A 23,372-nucleotide genomic window follows, 5' to 3' on the forward strand; every position below is an offset into this window, starting at 1 on the left:
CCTGGCAACCTTGACTTATCAAATCACCTAAAAGCTTCTAGCTTCTTTTTAGGTTAGCAGGAGCAGAAGTGCTTTTATCCTAAAGACTTCTTTTTGTTTCTTGTAACATAATATTTTATTGATTATTTGGGAATTTCACATAATGCACCCCAAGGGCACAGTCCTCCCAGTCACAAGGATGTCCCCTCCCATCCTTGTGACTTCTTCCACCCCAGAAGAGAAAAAAAAAACAAACAAAAAACAAGTCCAATTTGTGTTGCCCATGTGCTCACTGGAGCATGGTCACGCTCCCAGTGGCCAGCCCCTTAGAGAAAGCTGAGTCCTTCCCCGCCTGCACCCCCACCAGAAGCCCTCAGCTGTGGAGAGCTACACTTTAGCCTCCTTATCACAGTTTTTAAGCGTTCTCTTCAATGGCTTCCCATGCAGGCTGTTACTTGGAGGTGGGCTTTTTTTTTGGGGGGGGGGAGTTGTCACTGAAGCCTTCCATGTCCCTCCTTCTCAACAGTGAGCTCTTAGAGTTGTCACTGAAGCCTTCCGTGTCCCTCCTTCTCAACAGTGAGCTCCTAGTTGTCACTGAAGCCTTCCGTGTCCCTCCTTCTCAACAGTGAGCTCCTAGTTGTCACTGAAGCCTTCCATGTCCCTCCTTCTCAACAGTGAGTTCTTAGTTGTCACTGCCATGACAAAAGTAGCTTCCTGTAGGCTTCTTAATAATGTAAACAATCAAATCTACCCAAATGTAAAGCCAGGTTATACCTTGTGAGTGTCTGAGCCCTTTAAAACGCTGCTGGGCAGGTACAAATGTACAGGTCTTACAGGAAAGCTCTGCCTTCCTTTGGGATGTGCCGTCCCCCTAGAATGGCTTGCTTGCCTCTGACTGACAGGCTTACCCCAGTGGGAGGTACCATCCTGTCCTGTGCTCACGGGGTGTTTAGCAGTACCGGGGCCTCTGTTCTCTGGATCAGAGCCTCTTCAGCTTTCCCATTCACAACCCCTTTGGCTTGAGATATTTTTACATACCTAGATATATCAGTATAGAAAATAGCTATATGTTAACTGATAATAAATTATAAGCAAATTTTTTGTCATTACATTTATATTGTGCATTTGTGGACAACTTTCAGGAAGCAGTTCTGTCCGTTGTGTGGGTCCTGGGAATCAAACTTGGGATGCCATGCATGCTTGGTGGCAGGTGCCCAGGAAATTCATTTTTAAATAATTCTTTGATATACATGTAATAAAACCTTTTCATCAAAGATGTAAACAAATTTTATACTTTTGAGATGGTCATAAATAGTCCTGGCCGTAATTGGTACTGCAGAGCCATCACCTTCAGTGTTTTTCTTTTTCTTTTGTTTTGTTTTTTGAGGCAGGGTTTATCTGTGTAGCTGTGACTGTCCTGGAACTCACTCTATAGATCTCAAGCTCACAGAGGTCTACCTGCCTCTGCTGAGTGCTGGGATTAAAGGTGTGCACAGCCTTTGCTCTTAATATTTTCATTGTCTTCTGTGTTTTTCAGGTTTTTTTCCATAAGTGCTAAGAATTCTATTTTCTAAATTGTGCAAAGGGTAGAAACATGTCTAGGGGTATTTCAGAAAATGTTTGAAAGCTGAGGATGCAGCTCAGTAGGTTGAATACCAGCATAGCGCACCAGAGGCCCGGGTTGGCTCCCTAGCACTACCCAAACCAGATGGTGACACACACAGAGGCCCGCAGTCCCCCCACTCTGCAGAGCTAGTGGCAGAATCATCAGGAGTTCCGCCTAAGAACTCTGTCCTTTATCAGAAACCACAGCTCCTCAACCCTGACTGGAAATCAACAAGACATATGCTACAAAAAATTAACCCAGCATCAAGATACATCACAGATCCTTTCCCAGCAAAAGAAGCTACAAGTAATAGAAGAGTTGCAGGGTTGGGTTGCCACCTAGTGGACGGCAGAGGATATTGCATGCTCATTACCCCTGCTCCTTAATACAGGTGGAAAATCTCATGCTTTTGAAATGTTCTTCTAAAGTTCCTTACTTTTTATCTCTCTTTCAGCTATTGTGTGGTTACAGCGAGACAACCTTCTTATTTTTGATCAGTTAGAAGCCAGTCCTATGTTAGTATGGGCTGGCAAGATGGCTTAGTGGGTAAAGGTGCTTGCTGCCAGACCTTAAGACTGAATTCAGTCCTAGCAACCAACCCCTGCAGCTGTCCCCTGACTCCCACACCTGCAGTGTGGCACACACGCTCCTCCCACAAAATGCAGAAATAAAATCAAGTCTTTAGAATTATTTTGAAGTGTATTTTTTAAGGCTGCTACTTAAGAATAATTTTCTGCTGGGAGCAGTGGCACCTGCCTGTAATGCCAGAACTCAGGGAGGCAGGTGGATCTCTGTAAGTTCGAGGCCAGCCTGGTCTACAAATCCAGTACAGGACAGACAGGGCTATACAGAGAAACTGTGTCTTGGAAAAAAGAAGAGGGGGGAGGAGGAAGAGGAGGAGAATTATTTTCTTGTTACAGTTCTTAATGCAAATTATGAAATAAAATTGGATGTCATTTTAAAATAATGCTGCGAATCTTTGGATCTTTTATTAAAATTCTCAAGTTGTCTTAATAATCTCTGAAGCATTTTTTTCTTTTTAAATTGATGGTGCTGGATTGGAAGCCAGAGCTAGAGGCTCATACATGAGGCTCTTTACTTTGAACTACATCCTAGGCCCAGTTTGCTTCTTTTATCAGTAATGCAGCAGCAGCAGCAGCAGCAGCAACAACAAACCTTTCTATTTACTGGTTAACAGTTCTTTTAAAAAGGTGTTTTGTTTTGTTTTTGGCAGTTCTGCACTTTCATGAGGCATCCAGTAGGTTAGTTCTGATCCACATTGACCTCTGTAAATTTTTGAATTGGAAACAGGCATGTAAGTTACCAATGTGCAGAGCTTGCATTTTGTTGTTTGTCTAAGATGGAAATTTCTAGGCTCTCAGGGATAGTTAGCTGTGCTTCTCTGTGGTAGCTTGGGCTCTGTAGGAGCTGTACAGCGAAATTTCACACAGGGCCTGGAGAAAGCCTGGCTCTGCTTTACTCTCAGCCACACTAGATGATTTTCTTACTCCAGCTCTGGCTGGTGATCTCTGAACTGCTTCTTGCAGTGAACAGAGCTGAGAAAAGAATGCCACTTCATTTGGATTCAGAAAGGCCAGGTTCTAACTTACAGTGCTCCACTCAGCAGGCAACGGGGAAGACCCCAGGCAGCCTGCCAGCCACCTGCCTCTGTCGTTCGCATCTCTAGTCCAGCCTTCCACTTGTAGTACAGGCACCTGCCTAGGCATCACCTGTCCCTGCCTCCCACAGGCCAGCTGGGCCACGCAGCACAAGACTGCATGGATGACAAAATCAGGCTCAGAGCAGTGGAGATAGGAATTTACACTTTAACCTTGGTACAGTAGTCGCCCAAGGCAGTGCCTGGTCCCCATTATGTGCTCAGTCAGTGGGAGAAATTATAGGGAAAATGCTATAATTACCAAGTTAAAGTGCAGCACAGACTTGTAATCTGCTTCAGAAGGCTGGGCTAGGAGGATTGCAAATTCAAGGGCCTATCCAGGCACCTCAGTAAGATCCTGTCTTAAAATACAACATAAGGGGGATAGGGGCCTGGAGGTCTAGCTTATGGCATTTCTGTGAGGCTTCAGGATAATTCCAATCACTCTCCCCTGGGGGGTTGCTTTGCCAGGCCACTGAGGTAGAGGCTGTGCTCAGTCCTGACATACAGCTTGATGTGCGGGGATGGGGGAGGAGCACTCCCCTTTTCTGAAGAGGAGCAGAGGGAGTTCAGGGAATGAGGGAAGGAGGGTACTACAGTTGGGATATAATGTGAGTGAGTGAGTGAATGAATGAGAACAAATAAAAAGGTAACTTCCAAGGTAAAAACAATTTTTATATATTGAGTTTAAAATTAAATTATAATATTAGTTTACTTATTCCAGAATAACAGTTTTTCTCAGGCTAGGGGACCTATAGAGGTATTGTGGGAACCAGCGAATGGGAAGAAAGGGGCACAGAGTCTTGCCGGGAGAGGTGGGAAGTCACCTAGACAGACTGCTCCCCAACACACAGAAGGAGAGCTGATGCTTGAGTTCGTGATGTGTGCCAGGACGGTCAAGGTAAAGGAACACAGTGAGAAGACAGTCTGCACACTGTTGGCGGTTAAGAGTGGATGGCCTAGGTGATGGTGGCGCACATTTTTAATCCCAGCATTCGGGAGGCAGAGGCAGGTGGATCTCTGTGAGTTCGAGAGTTCAAGACCAGCTTGGGCTATAGAGCAAGTTCCTGGACAGCCAGGGCTGAACAAAGAAGCCCTGTCTAAAACAAAACAAAAGAAAAACAAAACAAAAAAAGAGTTGATGATGAAAAGGGGGAAAGACAGACATGAATTTCTACCACTCTTCTGGCTTGGGGCCACTAGAAACTCAGGGAACTGCTTAGCAAATGAGTTAGGACAGTCCAATAGAAAACAGAGCCCAGCACCCCTCTGATCATCTGGGTTTGTTTCTCTCTTCTAGATTAAGAAAACAGCAGCTTTGCTGGAAGAGCCAGTGTGGCAGGAGAATTTTCTGTCTCCAATGGGATAGTTTCCTAGCTTCTGGTTGAAAAACCTCTTGCTGGGAAATCTTGATTCAGAGTCTAAATCTAATACAGATGAAGGTGGTGTGGAGGCTGGAAAGGCGGAGAAGCCGAGTGTGAAGCTCGCTGCCATTCACAGTTTCCTCTTAGAGTTAGGATTGCTCCAAGGCTTTGCCCAGAAAGGTATTCTCCTGGGAGCATTACAGCCAGCCAGGCCAAAGGTGCCGCAGGGATGAGGCCGGAAGCTGCTGAGACACCCATTTACAGCATAGAGTCACCCTATCCAGCAGGCTACACTGCCGGTTTCCCTGTGTGAGCGGTCATGTTGGTAATATTCTAGAACAAAGCCAGAAACTGTTGACCCTCAGGTCTCGCCACATAGCCGTGGCTGTCATGGAACTCGCTATGTAGAGCAAGCTGGCTTCAAACTCAAAGCTCTGCCTCTCTTTGCCTCTGGGATTAAAGGCATGCACCACTACACCCAGCACAATTTTTTTTTTTTTTTTTTTTTTTAATGAAGAGCAATAGTAAACATTTAAGCTAGCTCTGAAGAGTCAGGGGGATTTCATAAGAGTCCGACCTCTCAGGAAGGAGCTCTAGAGTCTCTTGTGGGCATTGAGGAGTGGCTAAGCTGTCAAATGATGCCACAGGTACCTTCCTCACAGTGTTCCTGCACTTTTGGTCACCTGGATAGTATTCTGGACCTGTGATACTGTCTACATTTTGAGATTAAAAAGTTGGACATGATGACTCACACCTGTAATCTCAACACTTGGAAAGGATGAGACAGGAGGATTGCCATTAGTCAAAGGTCAGCCTAGACCTTGAAATTGTCTCAAAAAGAGTTCCAGGTAAATGTGTTTATCTCTTGAGGTCTGTGTGCCCATGTGTGTCTCCTGTTGCCTGTCAGCTGCAGTTGTATTCGGAGGCCAGTGTCGCTCTTCTGAAACTGAATAACCCCCAGAGTTTCCAAGAGCTGAACAAGCAAACCAAGAAGAACATGACCATCAATGGGAAGGAACTGACCATCAGCCTTGCCTACCTGCTGTGGGACCTGAGCGCCATCAGCCAGGTAAGCAGTGCAGACTTCTGCCGCTCAGGTCAGGAATTCAGAGTGCTTGCCTTTGCCAGAATAGCTGGGAGCAATAGGTTGAAGAATTTGAATGTCTGATACTTACTGAAAAGAACAAGGCTAGAGAGAGATGGCTCAGCTGTTAAGAGCACTTGCCGCTCTCTTCCAGAAGACCCAAGTTTGGCCCCAGTGCCCACACTGGATGGCTTATAACCTCCTATGATGCCACCTTCAAGGAATCTCACCTTCTCTGGCCTCCAAGGGCATCCACATAAGAATACACTCACGTATAGATGTAAATAAAAATAAAATAAAACTTTGGCCAGGCTAGATGGCATCTGCCTTTAGTCCTAGCACTTCAGAGGCAGAAACAGACACATTTTTGTGTGTGTGTGAGGCCAGCCTGGTCCACATATTAAGTTCTAGGCCAGCAAGACCAATTGGATCTAAGACCCTTCATGTAAAGTATATTAAAGAGATGGTAATACAAAGCATGTGTATGCCTCTTGCATTTTAAAGGTCAACCAGAATCCCTGTCCTAGTTAGGTTTTCTTCTGCTGTGATGAAACACCATGACCAAAGCAACTTAGGAAAGAAAGGGTTTGTTTGGCTTACTCTTCCATGTCTCTGTTCATCATCAAAATAAGTCAGGACAGGGACTCAAATAGGGCATGTACCTGGATGCAGGAGCTGATGCAGAGGCCATGGAGGGGTGCTGCTTACTGGCTTGCTCAGCTTGCTTGCTTATCACCCAGGACCACCAGCCCAGGATGGAGCTACCCACAATGGGCTGGGTCTTCCCCAATGATTCACTAATTATGAAAATTCTCATAGATAGTAGTGGCGAAGTGGAGGCCTTAATCCCAGCACTTAAGAGGCAGAGGCAGAGGCAGGCAGACCTCTTCTCTGAATTAGAGGTCAGCCTGGTCTGCAATTTGAGTTCCAGGATAGCCAGGGCTACACAGACAAACCCTGACTCACAATAAATGAACAAACAAGAAAAAATTAAGAAAGAAAAGAAGACAATTACCAACAACATCACTAGCAGCCTGATCTCACGGAGACATTTTCTCAGCTGACGTTCCCTCAGCTTTTGTGAAGTTGACATAAAACTTACTCCCCTTAGAGCAGAGCAGGTAGAGAGTCGCCACAGAGCTGCAGATCTAGGGTAGATGCCTTATAACTTTGTGTGTCAAGTGTGTCTCCCATCTCCCAGTCCAAGCAGGATGAAGATGTGTCTGCCAGCCGTTTTGAAGATAACGAAGAGCTGAGGTATTCATTGCGATCTATCGAAAGGCATGCACCGTGGGTGCGGAATATTTTCATTGTCACCAACGGGCAGATTCCGTCCTGGCTGAACCTTGACAACCCTCGAGTGACAATAGTGACCCACCAGGTGCGTGACTCCGAGAATACCACAAAGCTGTGCTTTCTGGTGTGCGCTTTCAGTGTGGTACAGTGAGTGATCTCGTAACTTCATGGCCCTCCCCTTCCCCACTCCACACCTGCCTTTTTTCAGTTTTCACAGTCTCTTCATCCCTTCCCTCTTTCTAAATGCCCAACCAAATCAAAACAGCTGACACGTCCCCTCCGCCTGTGTTTTCTGTTGGAAGGACGTTTTCCGGAACGTGAGCCACCTGCCGACCTTCAGCTCACCCGCCATTGAAAGCCACCTCCACCGCATCGAAGGGCTGTCACAGAAGTTCATCTACCTAAATGATGATGTCATGTTCGGTAAGGACGTTTGGCCAGATGATTTTTACAGTCACTCCAAAGGCCAAAAGGTAAGTGCTAAGATGGTTGGGTACCTAGCTAGGAAATCCCTACAGATGAGGAAATCTGTGTGTCCATTTCTGTATTCAAGCGTTAATAAATATACATTTATGACTTCCAAGTCAGCAGTTAGGCAGTAAGAAAACTACAGTGGGAAACTGCTTTGCTGCAGTCTCAGATAAACAGAATTCCTCCCCGCCCCCGCACCCCCCCTCCACCCTGTGGCCCTTTATATTTTCTAGTATAGTAAAACCACTTTGCAGCAAAAATGCAACTAGAAAATTAGCTTGACTTAGTGCTTAAGTGGGGAGTGGGTGAAGTTTCACATGAGGTAGCCTGCGCAGCTCTGGCAGTGTTGAGTTTTAGGAGTGGGCCACTGCAGGCATAAATCACGTGGGATAGGGAGACCTCCTGTCGGAAGTGAGCTGGCTTCGTTTTCTGTGCCAGGGATCAGCCCCAGGAACTGTACCCACTAGGACAATACTCTACCACAGAGCCAGACTCTAGCCATTGGCAAGCTCTAGTGTCAGTTTAGATTAAAAATATAAATTCTGAGTATGTCATGTGCAAAAGAAGGGTGAGTTTACAAAAAGGAGAGGGTATGTTTATCTTCAGTGGATTTAATTTATAAAGCAGCCATGTACCACATAAGTCATTTCTGGAACTTGGGACGTTGTGCTAATTAATGTGCCTAAACACGGCTTTAGCATGGAGATAATGGCTCCTAGCATGGTGTTCCTTCCCTCAGCCTTGAGGCGATTATGCATAAATGCACTCAGGGGCAACCAGCAAGTGTCACGGCTAAAGAGTGGCTGTGACAGACTTCCTTCCTATTTTGGCATGTTCTTACACTCACATGTAAGTCTGGCACAATCTTACTTTATTCTGAAGGAGATTATTGAAGTAGACCCCTGCACATCGGGGGTTCGCTTTTGGATGATGCACAAACCACACCCAAACACCAGTTTTTACGGAGAGATCCTTTATTAAAACAGGGACAAAAAGGTAGAGTGGCTGCTTTCTGACTCAGGCAGAAAAAAACAGCAGAGAAAAAGGGGGAGGTCTGTGTTAGAATGGGCTAAGATGCAAGATGCAGATGGTATATTGTGATTGGGCATGTTGATTAGGTGAACCAGAGGGGGCTTTTGATTGCTAGACCTTGGGGGTTAGCTCTAGGAATAACCTAACAGCTTTTAGCAGAGGGAATGGGGAGAAGAGCAGGGCCTACCAGAGCCGTGCTTGCCAGGCCCAGGCTACCTAGAGTACCGTCAATTATAAGGGCCTGTTGTTGAGACTAATCCACAAGCTGAGTCCTTGTCTTGAAGCAACTGGGAAAGGATAACCATGCACAGCAGTTGGCCTGGCAGGCTTAACTCTACAGCAGGCATGGGCCAAACCACAGCAGTGCCAAGTGTCAGCAGCCAGTCTTGGGGAACTTTGGAAGTTAAATTTGTTTGTTTGTTTTGTTGTTATTTTACGAGACAAGGTTTTTCTGTGTAGCCTTGGCTGTCCTGGAACTGCCCTGCCTCCCTGAGCTCTGGGATTACAGGCGTGCATCACCGTGCCCATCCTGAAAGCTTTTTTTTTTTCCCCTAAAGAAATTTTAATTCAAGAGTAAAAAGGGTCAGAAATTATGTTTTTCTCTTTGACTTTATCACAGGTTTATTTGACATGGCCTGTGCCGAATTGTGCAGAAGGCTGTCCTGGCTCCTGGATTAAAGATGGCTATTGTGACAAGGCCTGTAATAATTCAGCCTGTGACTGGGATGGTGGTGATTGCTCTGGTGAGGACAAGCTAAATTTGACTTGTTCATTTTCCCAGAGATTCCTGGTTGGTGTGGCCACGTGGCGAAGATGATTCATGCACTCTTGACTGCATTTCTCTAGTATAGGCTCTGCATGTGGGAGTATCTTTCATTATTACTTAAAGCACCTACGTTACTCTCAATTTTGGCAACCCAAGTATCATTCTCACCAGTTCTACTGGAGCCCATTGAGCTGCAGAATAAACAACTCTTATCTACTCAACAGTCCCCTCTGCCCTCCCCTCTGCCCCACCCCCACATCCCACTCCACCCCGACACACCACCATTCACCTTTGGACTTGATGTTGGCACTTTTTAAAATATGTTTATGCATCACCTTTCAGTTTGTAAAGCACTAAATTCTAGAGCATTATTTAATACCCACTTAAGGTTTTTGGGCTCTAAGAAATAGAGTGCTGACAGATAATATCATCCTGGTGTTCCAGATGAAGAAATGGGCTTGTTAGTATGTTGAATATTGAGGAGGTAAAAGCTGTGCCTCAGTCTTCTCTGTCAGGTGCTCTTTTGTAAAATATAAGCAGCTGCAAGGAGAGAACACAGATGTGAGCAGTAGACCTAGTAAAGGTTAATGCTTGATGGAGGGAACGTGTTGGGACATGGTTTTGACTTCTGACAGCCATGGTCCCTAGAATAATACCTTCCCCCTCTGCACTTTGCTCTTAGTCACACTGTACTCTACCAGCTGATACTCCCTTCGGGGGTTTTCCTCAAGACTCAGAGAGTCCTCTGTCAGTGAGCCTTTGTGGCTGCAGTTCATGGATCAGGCTTGTAAACGTAATGATGAGCTGTCATCATTCACAGTGGTAAGCCCAGCAAAGACTCCTCCTTCCTCCTCTCTCTACAGGTAACAGTGGCGGCAGTCGCTACGCTGCGGGAGGTGGGGGTACCGGGAATATCGGAGTCGGACAGCCCTGGCAGTTTGGTGGAGGAATAAACAGTGTCTCTTACTGTAACCAAGGATGTGCAAATTCCTGGCTTGCTGATAAGTTCTGTGACCAAGCCTGCAACGTCTTGTCCTGTGGGTTTGATGCTGGTGACTGTGGACAAGGTATGTTGATTGCAATGAAAGCATTAGAAACAAAGGGCTAAACCCACAAATAGGGGAGCACTGGGCCGTTGTCATTATTTAGAGTAGTTCTTCTCAGACGGGCAGAAAAGTTGAAAATTAGTCATTGAAATCTATTGACAAAAATCATGCCATATCTCTACAGTGAGTCAGGGTTATTAACGTTCCATGAAGATTACTGTGGTCACCTCAAATGAGCATACAATCATGTGTATATATCTCCAAAGGGATTATTAAAATTTGTGAGTGCTTTAAAATAAATTTAAAGTCACCCTTAGAAAATAAGAACTTGAACCCAGAGAATTAAGGAATGGGAGTAAAAATGCCTAATTAAAAAGAAACCATGTTTGTGTTTTTTTTCCTCTAGATCATTTTCATGAATTGTATAAAGTAACTCTTCTCCCAAACCAGACCCACTATGTTATCCCCAAAGGTGAATACCTGTCTTATTTCAGCTTTGCAAAAATAGCACGAAGAGGAATTGAAGGCACCTACAGTGACAATCCAATAATCCGGCACGCATCCATTGCGAACAAGTGGAAAACCATACACCTCATTATGCACAGTGGCATGAATGCAACCACCATACATTTTAACCTCACCCTGCAAAACTCAAATGACGAAGAGTTCAAAATCCAGATAACCGTAGAGGTGGACACAAGGGAGGTACCGAAACTGAATTCTACAACCCAGAAGGCCTATGAAAATTTGGTTAGCCCTGTGACACCTCTTCCTCAGGCTGAAATCCCTTTTGAAGATGTTCCCAAAGGGAAACGCTTCCCCAAGGTCAGGAGACATGATGTAAATGCAACAGGTAGATTCCAAGAGGAGGTGGAAATCCCCTTGGTAAATATTTCACTCCTTCCAAGAGAGGCCCAGGTGAGGCTGAGGGGCTTGGATTTGCAGCTGCAGCAAGGAGACATCACTCTGAAAGGATACAACATATCCAAGGTGGCCCTGCTGAGGTCTTCCCTGGGGACCTCACTAGATGCTAAAGTAAACCCCCAAGCTGGAAGGACCGATGAAACAAAGGATAACTTGGAAAAGCCCTCTCAGGAAAGCCCACGTGGTTTTGTTGCTGGACACAGATCAGAGACACGGAAGTCCCCAGTGGGTACAGTGAAGGTGAATGACCGTGACCATAATGTGAATCCAACCCCGGTCTCGGAGACAGATGCACGGTTTAAGTTGGAATCTCAGGCCCATGGTGCACCAGGCCTGGGTGTATCCAAAGAAAACCTCTCGCTGCTGATTATTCCCCCGGAAAGCCACAGGGCGAAAGAAGAGCTCCCAGGGAAAGAAGAGGAAAGAGACAGAGCCGAGGGCAATGCGGACAGCCCGGTAGCTGTGAATGAAATTGTGCCTGGAAGACGGTTGCAGCAGCACGCTGTGCACAGTTACCCAGGCTTTCTGCCTTGGGAGAAGAAAAAGTATTTCCAAGACCTTCTTGATGTAAGTTAGAGCCAGCCTTATGCTTTGTCATGCCCAGGAACATAAGTAACCTTATAAGCGGTAATATAATCTAGCATTTTCCTGTGACCACAACTGAACTAAGTGCCTTTCCTGAGTGATTTCATTTCATTTTTCCCATAAAAATGCCACATAAAACGTGAATAAGAATTTTAGCTAGGGATGGGGGCTGGACAAGTGGGAGAACAGGTTCAGCATCCCACCTCTCCTCAGCCTGTAGCTCTGGTACTGTTCCAGTGTTACTAGTGAGAAAAGCTGAGGTTTAGATAAGCTCGCTAGCATTTCCAGCATCAACGCAGGCAGCGGTGTAAGCCAAACCTCACAGCCGGGCCTCTTGTCCCCCGTGTCATGCGTGGCATTCACTGTGCCGAGGTGCCATTTTTCCTCCGGGTGCCCAAGGCATTAGGGCAGGCTTCCAGGGACCAATCCCTACGAGCCAACCCTAGATGGGGCAGAGCTGATGGACAAAGAGAAGCTGTGCGGTCAAGGCTGGACGGTGGAGAAGCAGCAGCTGAAGTGGGGCCCTATGCTTTGTCCTCAGCACTTTTGGGAGGCATCATCTTGCCTTGCACCCTGGGCATGTACTAATCCCAGGGAAGGTGGCAGCTTCTTGCCTGTGCTTCTTTTTACACTTTCCTAAAAGTATAGAAATATGATTGACTGTAGACTAGTGAAATTTTCAAGCAGTACAGAATCTGCTGTGAAAAGGGAAGGTCTTGAATCTGTGTCCTTGAGGTCGATGAACGGCAGCCCGCCCAGGTTTTTCTCTGGGTGTATTAAGCGTGCCGCCTGCTTGGTTTCTGCCCTTCAGTGGCTATTCTGTGCCATCCACATGTGCCCTCGCTGCCTCAGGGTCAGTACCTGTGAGGACTGGTTCCTGGCAGCACCTTTGTTCTTTCAAACAGCTGGACATCTGCAGTATTTTACAACTATAGGCTCTCAGTGTGTTTTTCCGTACCTTATGCTTAAGCTTTTAATTCCACTGGGAGAAGTGGAAGGTTTCGTCCTTGAAAACATGGTGTCCTAAAACATGGCACCACTTGGCACTCCCACCATGACCAGGAACGCTGGCCATTCATATACTAACCAGCACTAGTCACCATCATGTCTTCACAGTTCCTTCTATTAAAGTACTTCAACTTCTTTGCCAGTTTTCTTTGCTCCTTTAGTTCTGCCCAACTGATATTGTCTCTTTCATACAGTGAGCTCAAAAATTCAGATACATGCTCCTTCGTAGCTTGACATTTAAGGCACTATAACATTTGTATGTAAATAATTTGTCTAAGTGTTGCGCAGAATTTGCTTTGAAGTCACGTTTTCTGCAACTAGGTTTTGATGCACACCTGGCCTGTGACGTCACTGTTACTCTCAAGCCAGTGCTGACCTGACAGCACAGACTTCACTCACCTTCTGTTAGTGAGCAGTGTTACCACTTTCTAAAACAGTGCATGGTGGCGCCTTTATCTCTGGACTAAACACAATACTGAGTTACACGGAATTCTCCTTTCAGGAGGAAGAGTCACTGAAGACACAATTGGCATACTTCACTGATAGCAAACATACAGGGAGGCAGCTAAAAGACACGTTTGCGGACTCCCTCCGCTACGTCAATAAAATCCTGAATAGCAAGTTTGGATTCACATCCAGGAAAGTCCCTGCACACATGCCACACATGATTGACAGAATCGTCATGCAAGAACTGCAGGATATGTAAGTCTCAGCTGTGCCCCTGTTGCCTGCCCATGTACCTGACGTTTGCCTATGAGCTTATGGCCTCCATATTTGATGTGTCAAAGATGCCATGTAAATAGGACGTGAAGCCAGACTTGTTTTCGTGAACGCCCGGCACTGCATGTGCCTGGGCTGTCCAGAGCTCTCTGTGTTATCTTTGGGCAGGTTCCCTGAAGAATTTGACAAGACGTCACTTCACAAGGTGCGGCACTCCGAGGACATGCAGTTTGCCTTCTCGTATTTTTATTACCTCATGAGTGCAGTCCAGCCCCTGAATGTTTCTCAAGTCTTTGATGAAGTAGATACGGATCAATCGGGTGTCTTGTCTGACAGAGAAATCCGGACATTGGCTACCAGAGTTCACGACCTGCCCTTAAGCTTGCAGGTAATATCCTCTCTTAGCCTGAGAAAAAATATAATTCTCACATTACCTCTTTGTCTACTACATTTCAAGTAAAGATAAGTCTGAATGCTTCATGTGTTGGCTAGTAAAACTTATCCATTTACTAGTGCCAAAATTAAATAATGTTTCAAATTTGTGTTTTATGGATTGTTTGTGTGTGTGTGTGTGGCCTTGCATTGGGGTTTTTTGTTATCTGAGGGAATACTCAGGTGGTAGATGCCACCATGTGATCCTTGTGGCAAGTTCATTCAGGGCCTGGAGGTACGACTGACTAGGGAGCTCAGCTGAGTCCCTCCATGCCCCTTTGGAATGCAGATCTCATGCATGGGAATGTGAAAATGAATCAAGTTGCACAGAGTTCTTTCTTGTGACCCTGGACCACCCTGTAGAGATAGGTGTCTCATGGCCCTCATGTTCTGTTTCAGATGAGGATGAAATATTTGTTGTATTGTCTTATTTTACTCTTTTAAAATGTTTCTGTTTTATACTTAGAAATCTATTGCTATTTAAGCCTTTAAAATAGCCATTTTTAGATTTTCACATACTTATAATAAAAAAGTATGTGAATCATAATAAAAGATTTTTCCCTTTATTGTTTGAGATTATAACATATTATATCATCACCCCTTCCCTTTTCACCCTTCACATCCTCTCGTGCACCTCCCTCCATGCTCTTTTCCAAATATATGGCCTTCCATCTCCATTAATTGTTAGAGACATGTATGTATATGTATAGACATATATAAATACATAAGTCTGTATGTTACTTGTATGCACATACTTTTTATTTTTAAACCACTTTTATCTATGCTATGTATAACAATTTTTATAGTTTATGCTGTATATATAACATTCATATTTTATCTATGTTGTATATAAAAGATATATTTTATCTATGCTATATTTAACAGATTATATTTTATCTGTACTGTATATAACAGATTTATATATTATCTATGCTGTATATAACAGATTTCCATTTTTCTTTGTTAGGACCTAACAGGTTTGGAACACATGTTAATAAATTGCTCAAAAATGCTCCCTGCTAATATCACTCAACTAAATAATATTCCACCAACTCAGGAAGCGTACTATGATCCCAATCTGGTAAGTGTCTTGTTAATGCCAGTGAGGCTATCTTCAGCCTCTCTGGGGAGCACATTGAAGCTAGAGGCAAGGCAGCAGCACAGAGAACGTAGTTACTTGCAGCTTGTCTTAGAATGCCTCCGCACTCTGTGATCATACAAGCTGGTATTCAGATTGCTCACTTAGATTCCATAGACAGGCATCCTAGTGACCAAGGGTGATAACAAGGAACCCCAGAACTGTCTTTTAGAAAGAGAACACTCCAAAGAAATAAGTCAAATGGGTGCTGCCAGCCCTTCCTGGGTTTTATGGGGGACGGCAATAGTTCCACACACAGTTTGCAATATCACTTGTCCAAAGTGAGCAGAAGATTTTTAACTGTATGAGATGTACCCATTTCAGAGTTGTGAAAACGTGCACCTCAGAATTGGTGAAAGGGCAACATAGTACAGTATTTAACATGGTTTTTTAAATAGTACATATGATATATGGGAAATCTTAGAAAAGCAATTGAATGAGGAAGGAAATGGGAAGTATACAATGTGAGTTGAATTATCAAAAATCCCAAAATACAATCTACCCCCTACCTGAGTACACAGAACACACATACCTCAAAACATATATTGAATCATAGTCTTTAGTACTGTGTCTTACTTATATCTCTATATTTTGTACAGCTTTTTGTTGTATTGAATAACTTTTGCTTTCATAAATCAGAATTAAGATCCTTTTTTATTTTTTATTTTGGGTTTTGTTGTTTTGAGACAGGGTTTCTCTGTGTAACCCTGGCTGTCCTGGAACTCACTCTGTAGACCAGGCTGGCTCCAACTCGGAGACCTACCTGCCTCTGCCTCCTGTGTGCTGGGATTAAAGGCATGCACCACTACCGCCTGGAAAAGTTATATTTTAAAAAAAATTACTAGGGTTAAGAGGTTAAAAGCACCTTCTGGGTCAGTTCTTAGTGCCTACATGGTGGTTACAGCCATCTGTAACTCCACTTCTGAGAGACACACAGCTGTTTCACAGGATGATCCTAATCAGTGAACAGTGTGTGTGTGTGTGTGTGTGTGTGTGTGTGTGTGTGTGTTTGTGTGTAATCACAGGCATTTTCTGCCTTTTGCGGGAATAAAGTCATTTTTAAAACATTGGAGTTAAATTATAACAGGGTAAAGAACATTCTCAGAAGAGTTTTAAACAATAACATCTTTTAAGTATCTCCCCAGATTTAATTCCAACAATTCTCTCAAAGCTAATATAGTCCAGGCCAATGACCTGCTGCTTGTGTTTGTTGTGATCCGTCTTAAGTCACGCCTGGCGGTATGTGGTCTGTAGCCTGTAATTCACGTGAGAGGCAGAAGCAGGAGAATCACAGGTCTCAACCAGGAACTCATCGGGAGATGTCCAAGAGGACAAAAGAATAATTAGTTAATTAGGCCAAAGGTGGATAAATAAGCTCTCGCTCATGTGTCTGTCCACACTCCCTCGCTCCTCAGGATGGAGAGAGTGCACCCTGGATTGCCAGCCTCATCACTTGTCTCTTCACAAATCTTTACGTGTACCACGAGAGTGTGGCTAAGATGGAAGCTAAGAGGGAAGGGTTCTGGGCTCCCCAGCCGGTTCCCCTTCAATATGTCCTTAGTCCAGTGAACTCTTGCCGCCCCCTTAACCTCACTTGCTCCTTGTTCGCCCTTGATGGACTGTCTGACCCACTTGTGTTTTCTCACAGCCACCAGTCACTAAAAGTCTCGTTACCAACTGTAAACCAGTAACTGACAAAATCCACAAAGCATATAAAGACAAGAACAGATACAGGTGAGCAGATGATGCATCTTTGTTCCACCTAAGGGGAGTTGTACAGGTCCAGTATTGACGCCCTGCAGCAGCCCTGTAACGGTTGCGTGAGAGCCCCGTAATCTTGGAAGACACGTTCATTCTGCTCATGTTGAGTCCACTGAAGTTTTCAAGAATGCCTTTTCCATTGGGAAAAATTAAGATGTATTTATTATGTGCAATTGTTCTGCCTGCATGTACACCTGCTCTCCAGAAGGGGGCACCAGATCTCACTAGAGATAGTTGTGAGCCACCATGTGGTTGCTGGGTATTGAACTCAGGACTTCTGGAAGAGCAGCCAGTGCTCTTAACCTCCGAGCCATCTCTCTAGCCCTTCTATTGAAATTTTGCTTTTCATTTTCATTTATTTATTAAACTCTTTAACAATGTTCGACAATTAGGTTTGAAATCATGGGAGAAGAAGAAATCGCTTTCAAAATGATTCGTACCAACGTTTCTCATGTGGTTGGCCAGCTGGATGACATAAGAAAAAACCCCAGGTACTAATTTTTTAATTTTTTTTCTGATTGATTATAATTTTTTTTCTAAATTCTGAAAATAAATATGAGTTAGAAGGTAACAAGCAGGACTAGAGAGAAGGGAGGAGTAGATGGAGACGCTCCATGGTAAAAGGAATTTCGGCTGGGTTTGAACGAAGTGGCAGGGGTTATGAGTTAAGCTGTATGCTCCCTACAGAGGGCCTCGCCCAGACTGCTAAGTGTTGGCACCAGCTGTTCAGTGAGGCCCAGGGGATACTGGGTAGAGGGGGTGGGGCGGTCACTTGTATATAGCTGCCAGTAGGTATTCCTAAAAAACTTCCTCCTGAGCAGTTGCCTTGGCTAGATTGAGTCCCTGATGCCCTCCTGGCACACAGAAAGGGTCACTAACTGCTGGGGCAGCTCCTTGATGGGATAGCATGGGGCTGCTTAGCTTTTTTCATTTGGGACAGGTTCTCCCTAGCCCAGGCTGGTCTAGAGCTGACACCTGCCTCAGCCTCTTGAGTCCTGAGATGTAGGCACCAGCCACCATGCTCAGCTCTTTTCCTCCTCTCTTGGTCTTTCTGTAAGGTGTTTTTGGGGGGGAGGGTTGAGACAGGGTTCTTTATGTAGCTATCCCTGGCTGTCCTAGAACTCGGTCTGTAGACCAGGCTGGCCTTGAACTCAAATGATCTGCCTGACTCTGCCTCCCCAGTACTAGGATTAAAGGCGTATGCTACCATGGCCCTTTCTGTAAGTTCTTAAATTCTTACTACATCCTCTCTTTTTTTTCCAAAAATTGGTAGTCAGATCTGAAAGCTTTGTTAAACTTGTTTGATTTTTTAAAATTGTTTTCAAAAGTATTGTCATAACTTATCTTAATGGGACCATGGTTTAGTGACTTTTGCCTGAAAGAAAACTTGAAACAAGGAAGGAGGCCTCGTCCTAACCTGCGTTGCTGAACTCAAGCCTCTCACAGCTTTGTTGGAAACACGTTAATTCAGAACTCCAAGAGGCTACACTGTAGGCCAGGATCTGCATGTCAGTCACCCAGGAGCGTGTCCATCTGCTCAAAGGCCTTGGCTTAGGTGCTTACTCATTTTCCTACCTGTGCAGCCAGGCAAATACATGTACTGAACACACACGTCCGGCTGCACTAAACGGAAGTCATCTATTCATTCCCACAGTTACATGGATCTTTCAGAATTACCTGCCCCAGTCCTCTTGTTTTATAGGCAAGGAATTTGCAAGGAAGTTGTGCAAACAGCCCTCCTCCAGGGAACGGTATCAGTGAGTGTAGCAAGTTGGGGAGCTGGTGCACTGAACTATTTTTTTGGAATCAAGATTTCTTATTTTCTTAGCTCAGACCCATGCATGTGATATGAGCAGTGACTCTCTGTTGTTTCAGGAAGTTTGTTTGTCTGAACGACAACATTGACCACAATCATAAAGACGCCCAGACAGTGAAGGCTGTTCTCAGGGACTTCTACGAATCCATGTTTCCCATACCTTCCCAGTTTGAGCTGCCAAGAGAGTATCGGAACCGTTTTCTTCACATGCATGAGCTTCAGGAATGGTAAATTCTTGTTTTGTACATATGTGCATGCATGTGTGTGTGTGTCTACATATACATTTGTATCTGGATTTTAGATTGCTGACAGTTCTTTAATGTGTTATCTGCTGTGTAATTTACTTGGGAAAATATAATTAACAATTTTTGTTTTATTAAGCATTTAAAAGATGTTTACTGGCATTTCAAGAGATTTGATTAAAACAAACCACATAGCTGTGTTTTTTCAGCCTTACTCATTTATTCTGTGGTTTGTTGATTGGTATCTGAGTAAACAGCAGCCCTGACATGGAAGATGTTGTTGTGTAGTGCAAAAAGATAGGACATGAAATCAGCATGGGCCGACCAGGCGTCAGCAAGCTCTCAGAACCAGTAACACTTTATAGACATTGTCTGAAAGATTGACACTTGTAAGCGTTGTGTAGAAATTGTGTGCTGTAGTTGGGAAGGATAAAGACAAGTAAAAACTGAATACACCTCCCCATTTCCACACACACAGTCGAGAGGTAGTCACACCTCCGTGGCGCGGTGTGTGCAGCCTTGCTCTCCTGTGAAGACCCTCCTGTCACTCCAGAAGTTTCCCAGCAGCCTTTGAGCAGCCGTTTTCCCATCACCTCACCCTCAGCCCTGGTGACCACTTATTTGCTTTCTTACAATAAATTTGCCTGTTCTGGATATCGCTCATGTGAGGGCTTGTGCCATGTGACCTTGTGTGTCTAACTCACATTAGGGGAGTTGTTTTCAGTGACAGGATCAAACCCAGGGCCAGGCAAGTGCTTTACGACCAAGACACACTGCGAGAGCCCTTGATTGTCTAAGACAGGCTTTCGTTGTGCTGCTCACGCTAGGCTAGAATTCCCTCTGCAGCTCAGGCTGGTCTTCAGCTTGTGACCCTTGCCTCAGCCTCGTGAGTGGGAATAATTGGCTTACACTAAAGCAGCTGGCAAGTGGTTGCCTGACTCCTGTGTACACGCTCTGCTATAGTCCACAGCTGCTTTTTGTGCTTTCTCCATTGTCTTACTCCCTGCCAGGTGCTCAGGCAACCTCATTGACTTTATGAAGACGTTTAAAGCTCCCTAGGTCAGGGGCTGGGATCCAGCCTTCAGGTGCCCTCATTCCACCCAGGGTGACGGGCACCAAATTGAGTTGTTTAGGTATTGCAGTAAGGTTTGTGATGATACTTCTGTGTATTTGGGATGGGACCACTGATTCTTTGGGGGGAAAGTGACATTTGGACTTGATTTTGTCCTTATACAACCTAGCTCACTCTCACCTCCCCCAAAGGGAATAAAAGTTTACTCTTGAGCCAAATGTGAGTGGCTATGGCCCAGGAAGTGAATTCAGGTTTCCCAAATGATACACCCCTATGTGGAAAATCTCATGAAGCTCCTGTAGTTATAAAACAATAGACAGTCATAAATAAAGGTACCTTAAAAATAAATTGGTAGAAACAATCAGCTTAACGGCTGTCTGCAAAAATACAACTTTCTGTGTCAAAGTAGATACATTTATTTTGGAGCCAAGTAAGAGTGACCATGCCCCAGGAACATAGATTTAACTTACCACCAAATTCCATATTCCAATGTGGTAATAGTTACATGAAGTTTTTTTTTTTATAATAACAACAAAGAAAGTCATATATTAAGGCACTTTTAGAATAGATTGGTGGAAGCATTAAGTTGGTGGGTTAAAGCCAGGCTGAGAAATATCTGCTCCAGGCTTTGTGCTGTCTGTTGACCTTCAAGAGAGTGAAGAAAACAGGAGACAGGTGGAAGAGCAGTGAAGAGAGAACAGGAAGAGAGACAGGTGGGGCAGTCTTAGCAGGTCTAGACAACTTGATAGAACTTGGTGGGTGCACTTGGATAAAAGAAACAGTGTGCCTGCTGCTCCTACCTGTTCATTTTCATTTTTGTGAGGAGAGGCTCTGTGAGTGAGAATGCATTCATGGCACATATGCGGCTTTTTGCCGTGTTCAGTTCCCCGGAGCTGTGAAGGCAGAGTTCTTTGCATGCTTCCAAGTGTTAATTGGCCGGGTCCGGTTTCTGACTTCAGGGACATAGTTCTGACTTCAGGGACATAGTTGAAGAAGTGGTGGGCTTGAAGGTGGTTTGAGAACCATTTCTGTGGCCCCTCCTAGGCAGTTGGCCGTGTCAGAATGAAGCTGAGTATGTCCTCCCCACCTGCCGTCAGAAACTCACTGAAGTACATGATGAACACAAACCTTCTACTTTCTCTGAGAAGTAGCTGGTGGTGCTCTGGAGAGGGGAGGAGCTGTGTGGTTCACATCAGTGGTAGGAATGACAAACATGGCGTTCCCATAGAGTAAGGTGTCCTGAGTCATGGCAGAGGGTGCCTGCTGTTACAAACCAAGGAGAACTGGAGAGAGGAAGTGCCGGTCTGTTAGGGATACATTGTGGATGTCAGTTGGGGTGTTTTCAACTTGGCTATTGAAAAGGAACTGTGCCTCAGAGGCTGGCCTAAAAGCCAGCAAGATCCAACAGCTTCTCAGTCTCTGAAGAAGATGATGCCCACCAGTATGTTGACAGAAAGCCTGTAAACACAGAAGCTAAGAAGCTGGGGACCAAAGTTAGGCTGTGAGTCTCAGCATCTGCTTAGATCCCCTGTTGGGTGGAGCCTTTCAGAGGACCTCTAGAGTAGGCTCCCATCCTGTTCCCTCTCTTTGACCACTTCTGTTGTCTACCCTGTTTGCCATTCTAAGTGAGATTTAAGCATCTTCCCTAGAGTCCTCCTTGTTGATTAGCTTCTTTAGTTCTGTACATGGCTGTCCTATGTTATATGTCTAATATCTGTTTATTAGTGAGTATATATAGCATGTGTGTCTTTCTCCTTCTGGGTTACCTCATTCAGGATGATTTTTTTTCTAGTTCCATTCATTTGCCTGCAATTTTCATGATTTCCTTGTTTTTTATTGCTGAGTAATACTCCATTGTATAAATGTGCCACAAGTTCTGTATCCATTCCTCAGTTGAGGGACATCTAGGTTGTTTCCATATTCTGGCTATTACAAATAAAGCTGCTGTGAACATAGTTGATTAAATGAACTTGTTGAATGGTGGAGCATCTTTTGGGTATATGCCCAGGAGTGGTATAGCTGGATCTTGAGGTAGCACTATTCCCAATTTTCTGAGAAAGCACCAGGTTGATTTCCAAAGTGGTTGCAGGGGGTCATGTGGAAGAAGGGGGGAGGGGCACAGAGGGGACAGGAGCTCCACAAGGAGACCAACAAAGCCAAAAAATCCTGAGCCCAGGGGTCCCTACCACAGAACATCACTTTCACTTTATTTCTTTTCCTTCTTATTGCCCTAAAACAGCCCCTTACTCTCTGCCATGCCTCAGCTAAAACCAGACTGTGTGCCTTACTTGTCCATCTGTCCATCCTTCACACAGCCTAAATTTGTACTTTGCTTGTGTGACACACCAGTACCCCCACATTTCATCCACTTTCCTGTTAGAGTTCCACAGGCAAACCTCATTTCCAGAGTAGCCCTGGGTCCTGCCAGCTGCCTTCCTGTGGCTCTGCCTTCCCCGGGCCTCGCCAGCTCTTCTGACACCTCTGCAGGGCTCTGGGCCACTGTGCCCCTCTGCCACTGTTACTTCTCCCTTTTTAGCCAGACATGTTGCCTCTCACTCAAGGCTCAGGAAAAACCCTATTGGTGCAGCTGTCCCGTTTCTACAGAACTTTAATTTTGATAACACATGTTTCTAGCTACCTTATTGATGACACTTTCTAAACACTTTCAAGCAGAAACTTTATCTTGCTCGTTCCTCTGTATCTACAGGAATTATTCTGGAGTAAATGAATGTGGATAAATGAATAAAGATAAATGATGTTTAAGGTCTATAAGCACTTTTCTTTTGAAGTGAGGGAACTTTTACTCCCTGCACAGTACTATATTTATTATGAAGTAACAGATCTGAACGTGTGTTAGAGGTGTATATCTTATCAATATTTTAGCGTTGATTGGATAGTATGTTCTTATAAAAACTCAGTGAATAACTTTTGTTTCTGAACAGGAGGGCATATCGAGACAAGTTGAAGTTTTGGACCCATTGCGTACTAGCGACACTGATTATATTTACTATATTCTCGTTTTTTGCTGAACAGGTAAGTTTCCCATGTTTCTCATGGCCTTTTAGAAAATGACACAAACTCAAACCCACTGTCGGGTATAGAACCCCAGTACTTAGGAGGTCGAATCACAAGTTTAAGGATAGCCTAGGCTACTTAGAAGTCGGGTTGAAAATCTACACCAGCAGCGCGCGCGCGCACACACACACACACACACACACACACACACACACACACACACACAGAGAGATAAAAAAGAAGTAAAGGGAAGGCAAAGCAGTGCAAACAGAACATTTAAGCTTTTTCCTATTAGCTTACAGCCTTGTCAGTGTGTCCAGCATGTAAAGTCATGCAGTGCTCAGCCAACCTGGCGACG

The 23,372-nt window shown here is 44.7% G+C and overlaps 1 protein-coding gene across 2 annotated transcripts in view; it reads left to right on the forward strand.

Annotated features, from left to right (window-relative positions):
* Positions 1 to 23,372, forward strand: part of Gnptab (N-acetylglucosamine-1-phosphate transferase subunits alpha and beta) — a 69,059-nt gene that overhangs the window by 43,858 nt on the left and 1,829 nt on the right. For both annotated transcript variants that reach the window (XM_021640077.2, XM_060377873.1), the window contains 13 exons: positions 5,514 to 5,675; positions 6,892 to 7,071; positions 7,289 to 7,459; positions 9,109 to 9,232; positions 10,119 to 10,322; positions 10,708 to 11,792; positions 13,321 to 13,520; positions 13,707 to 13,926; positions 14,938 to 15,051; positions 16,757 to 16,842; positions 17,262 to 17,360; positions 18,745 to 18,912; positions 22,942 to 23,032. In XM_021640077.2, the coding sequence (XP_021495752.2) occupies positions 5,514 to 5,675; positions 6,892 to 7,071; positions 7,289 to 7,459; positions 9,109 to 9,232; positions 10,119 to 10,322; positions 10,708 to 11,792; positions 13,321 to 13,520; positions 13,707 to 13,926; positions 14,938 to 15,051; positions 16,757 to 16,842; positions 17,262 to 17,360; positions 18,745 to 18,912; positions 22,942 to 23,032 (2,904 nt within the window). The remainder of the gene's footprint in view (positions 1 to 5,513; positions 5,676 to 6,891; positions 7,072 to 7,288; positions 7,460 to 9,108; positions 9,233 to 10,118; positions 10,323 to 10,707; positions 11,793 to 13,320; positions 13,521 to 13,706; positions 13,927 to 14,937; positions 15,052 to 16,756; positions 16,843 to 17,261; positions 17,361 to 18,744; positions 18,913 to 22,941; positions 23,033 to 23,372) is intronic.

The sequence above is a fragment of the Meriones unguiculatus genome, chromosome 2, assembly GCF_030254825.1.
Source record: "Meriones unguiculatus strain TT.TT164.6M chromosome 2, Bangor_MerUng_6.1, whole genome shotgun sequence".
NCBI classification, from domain to species: Eukaryota; Metazoa; Chordata; class Mammalia; order Rodentia; family Muridae; genus Meriones; species Meriones unguiculatus.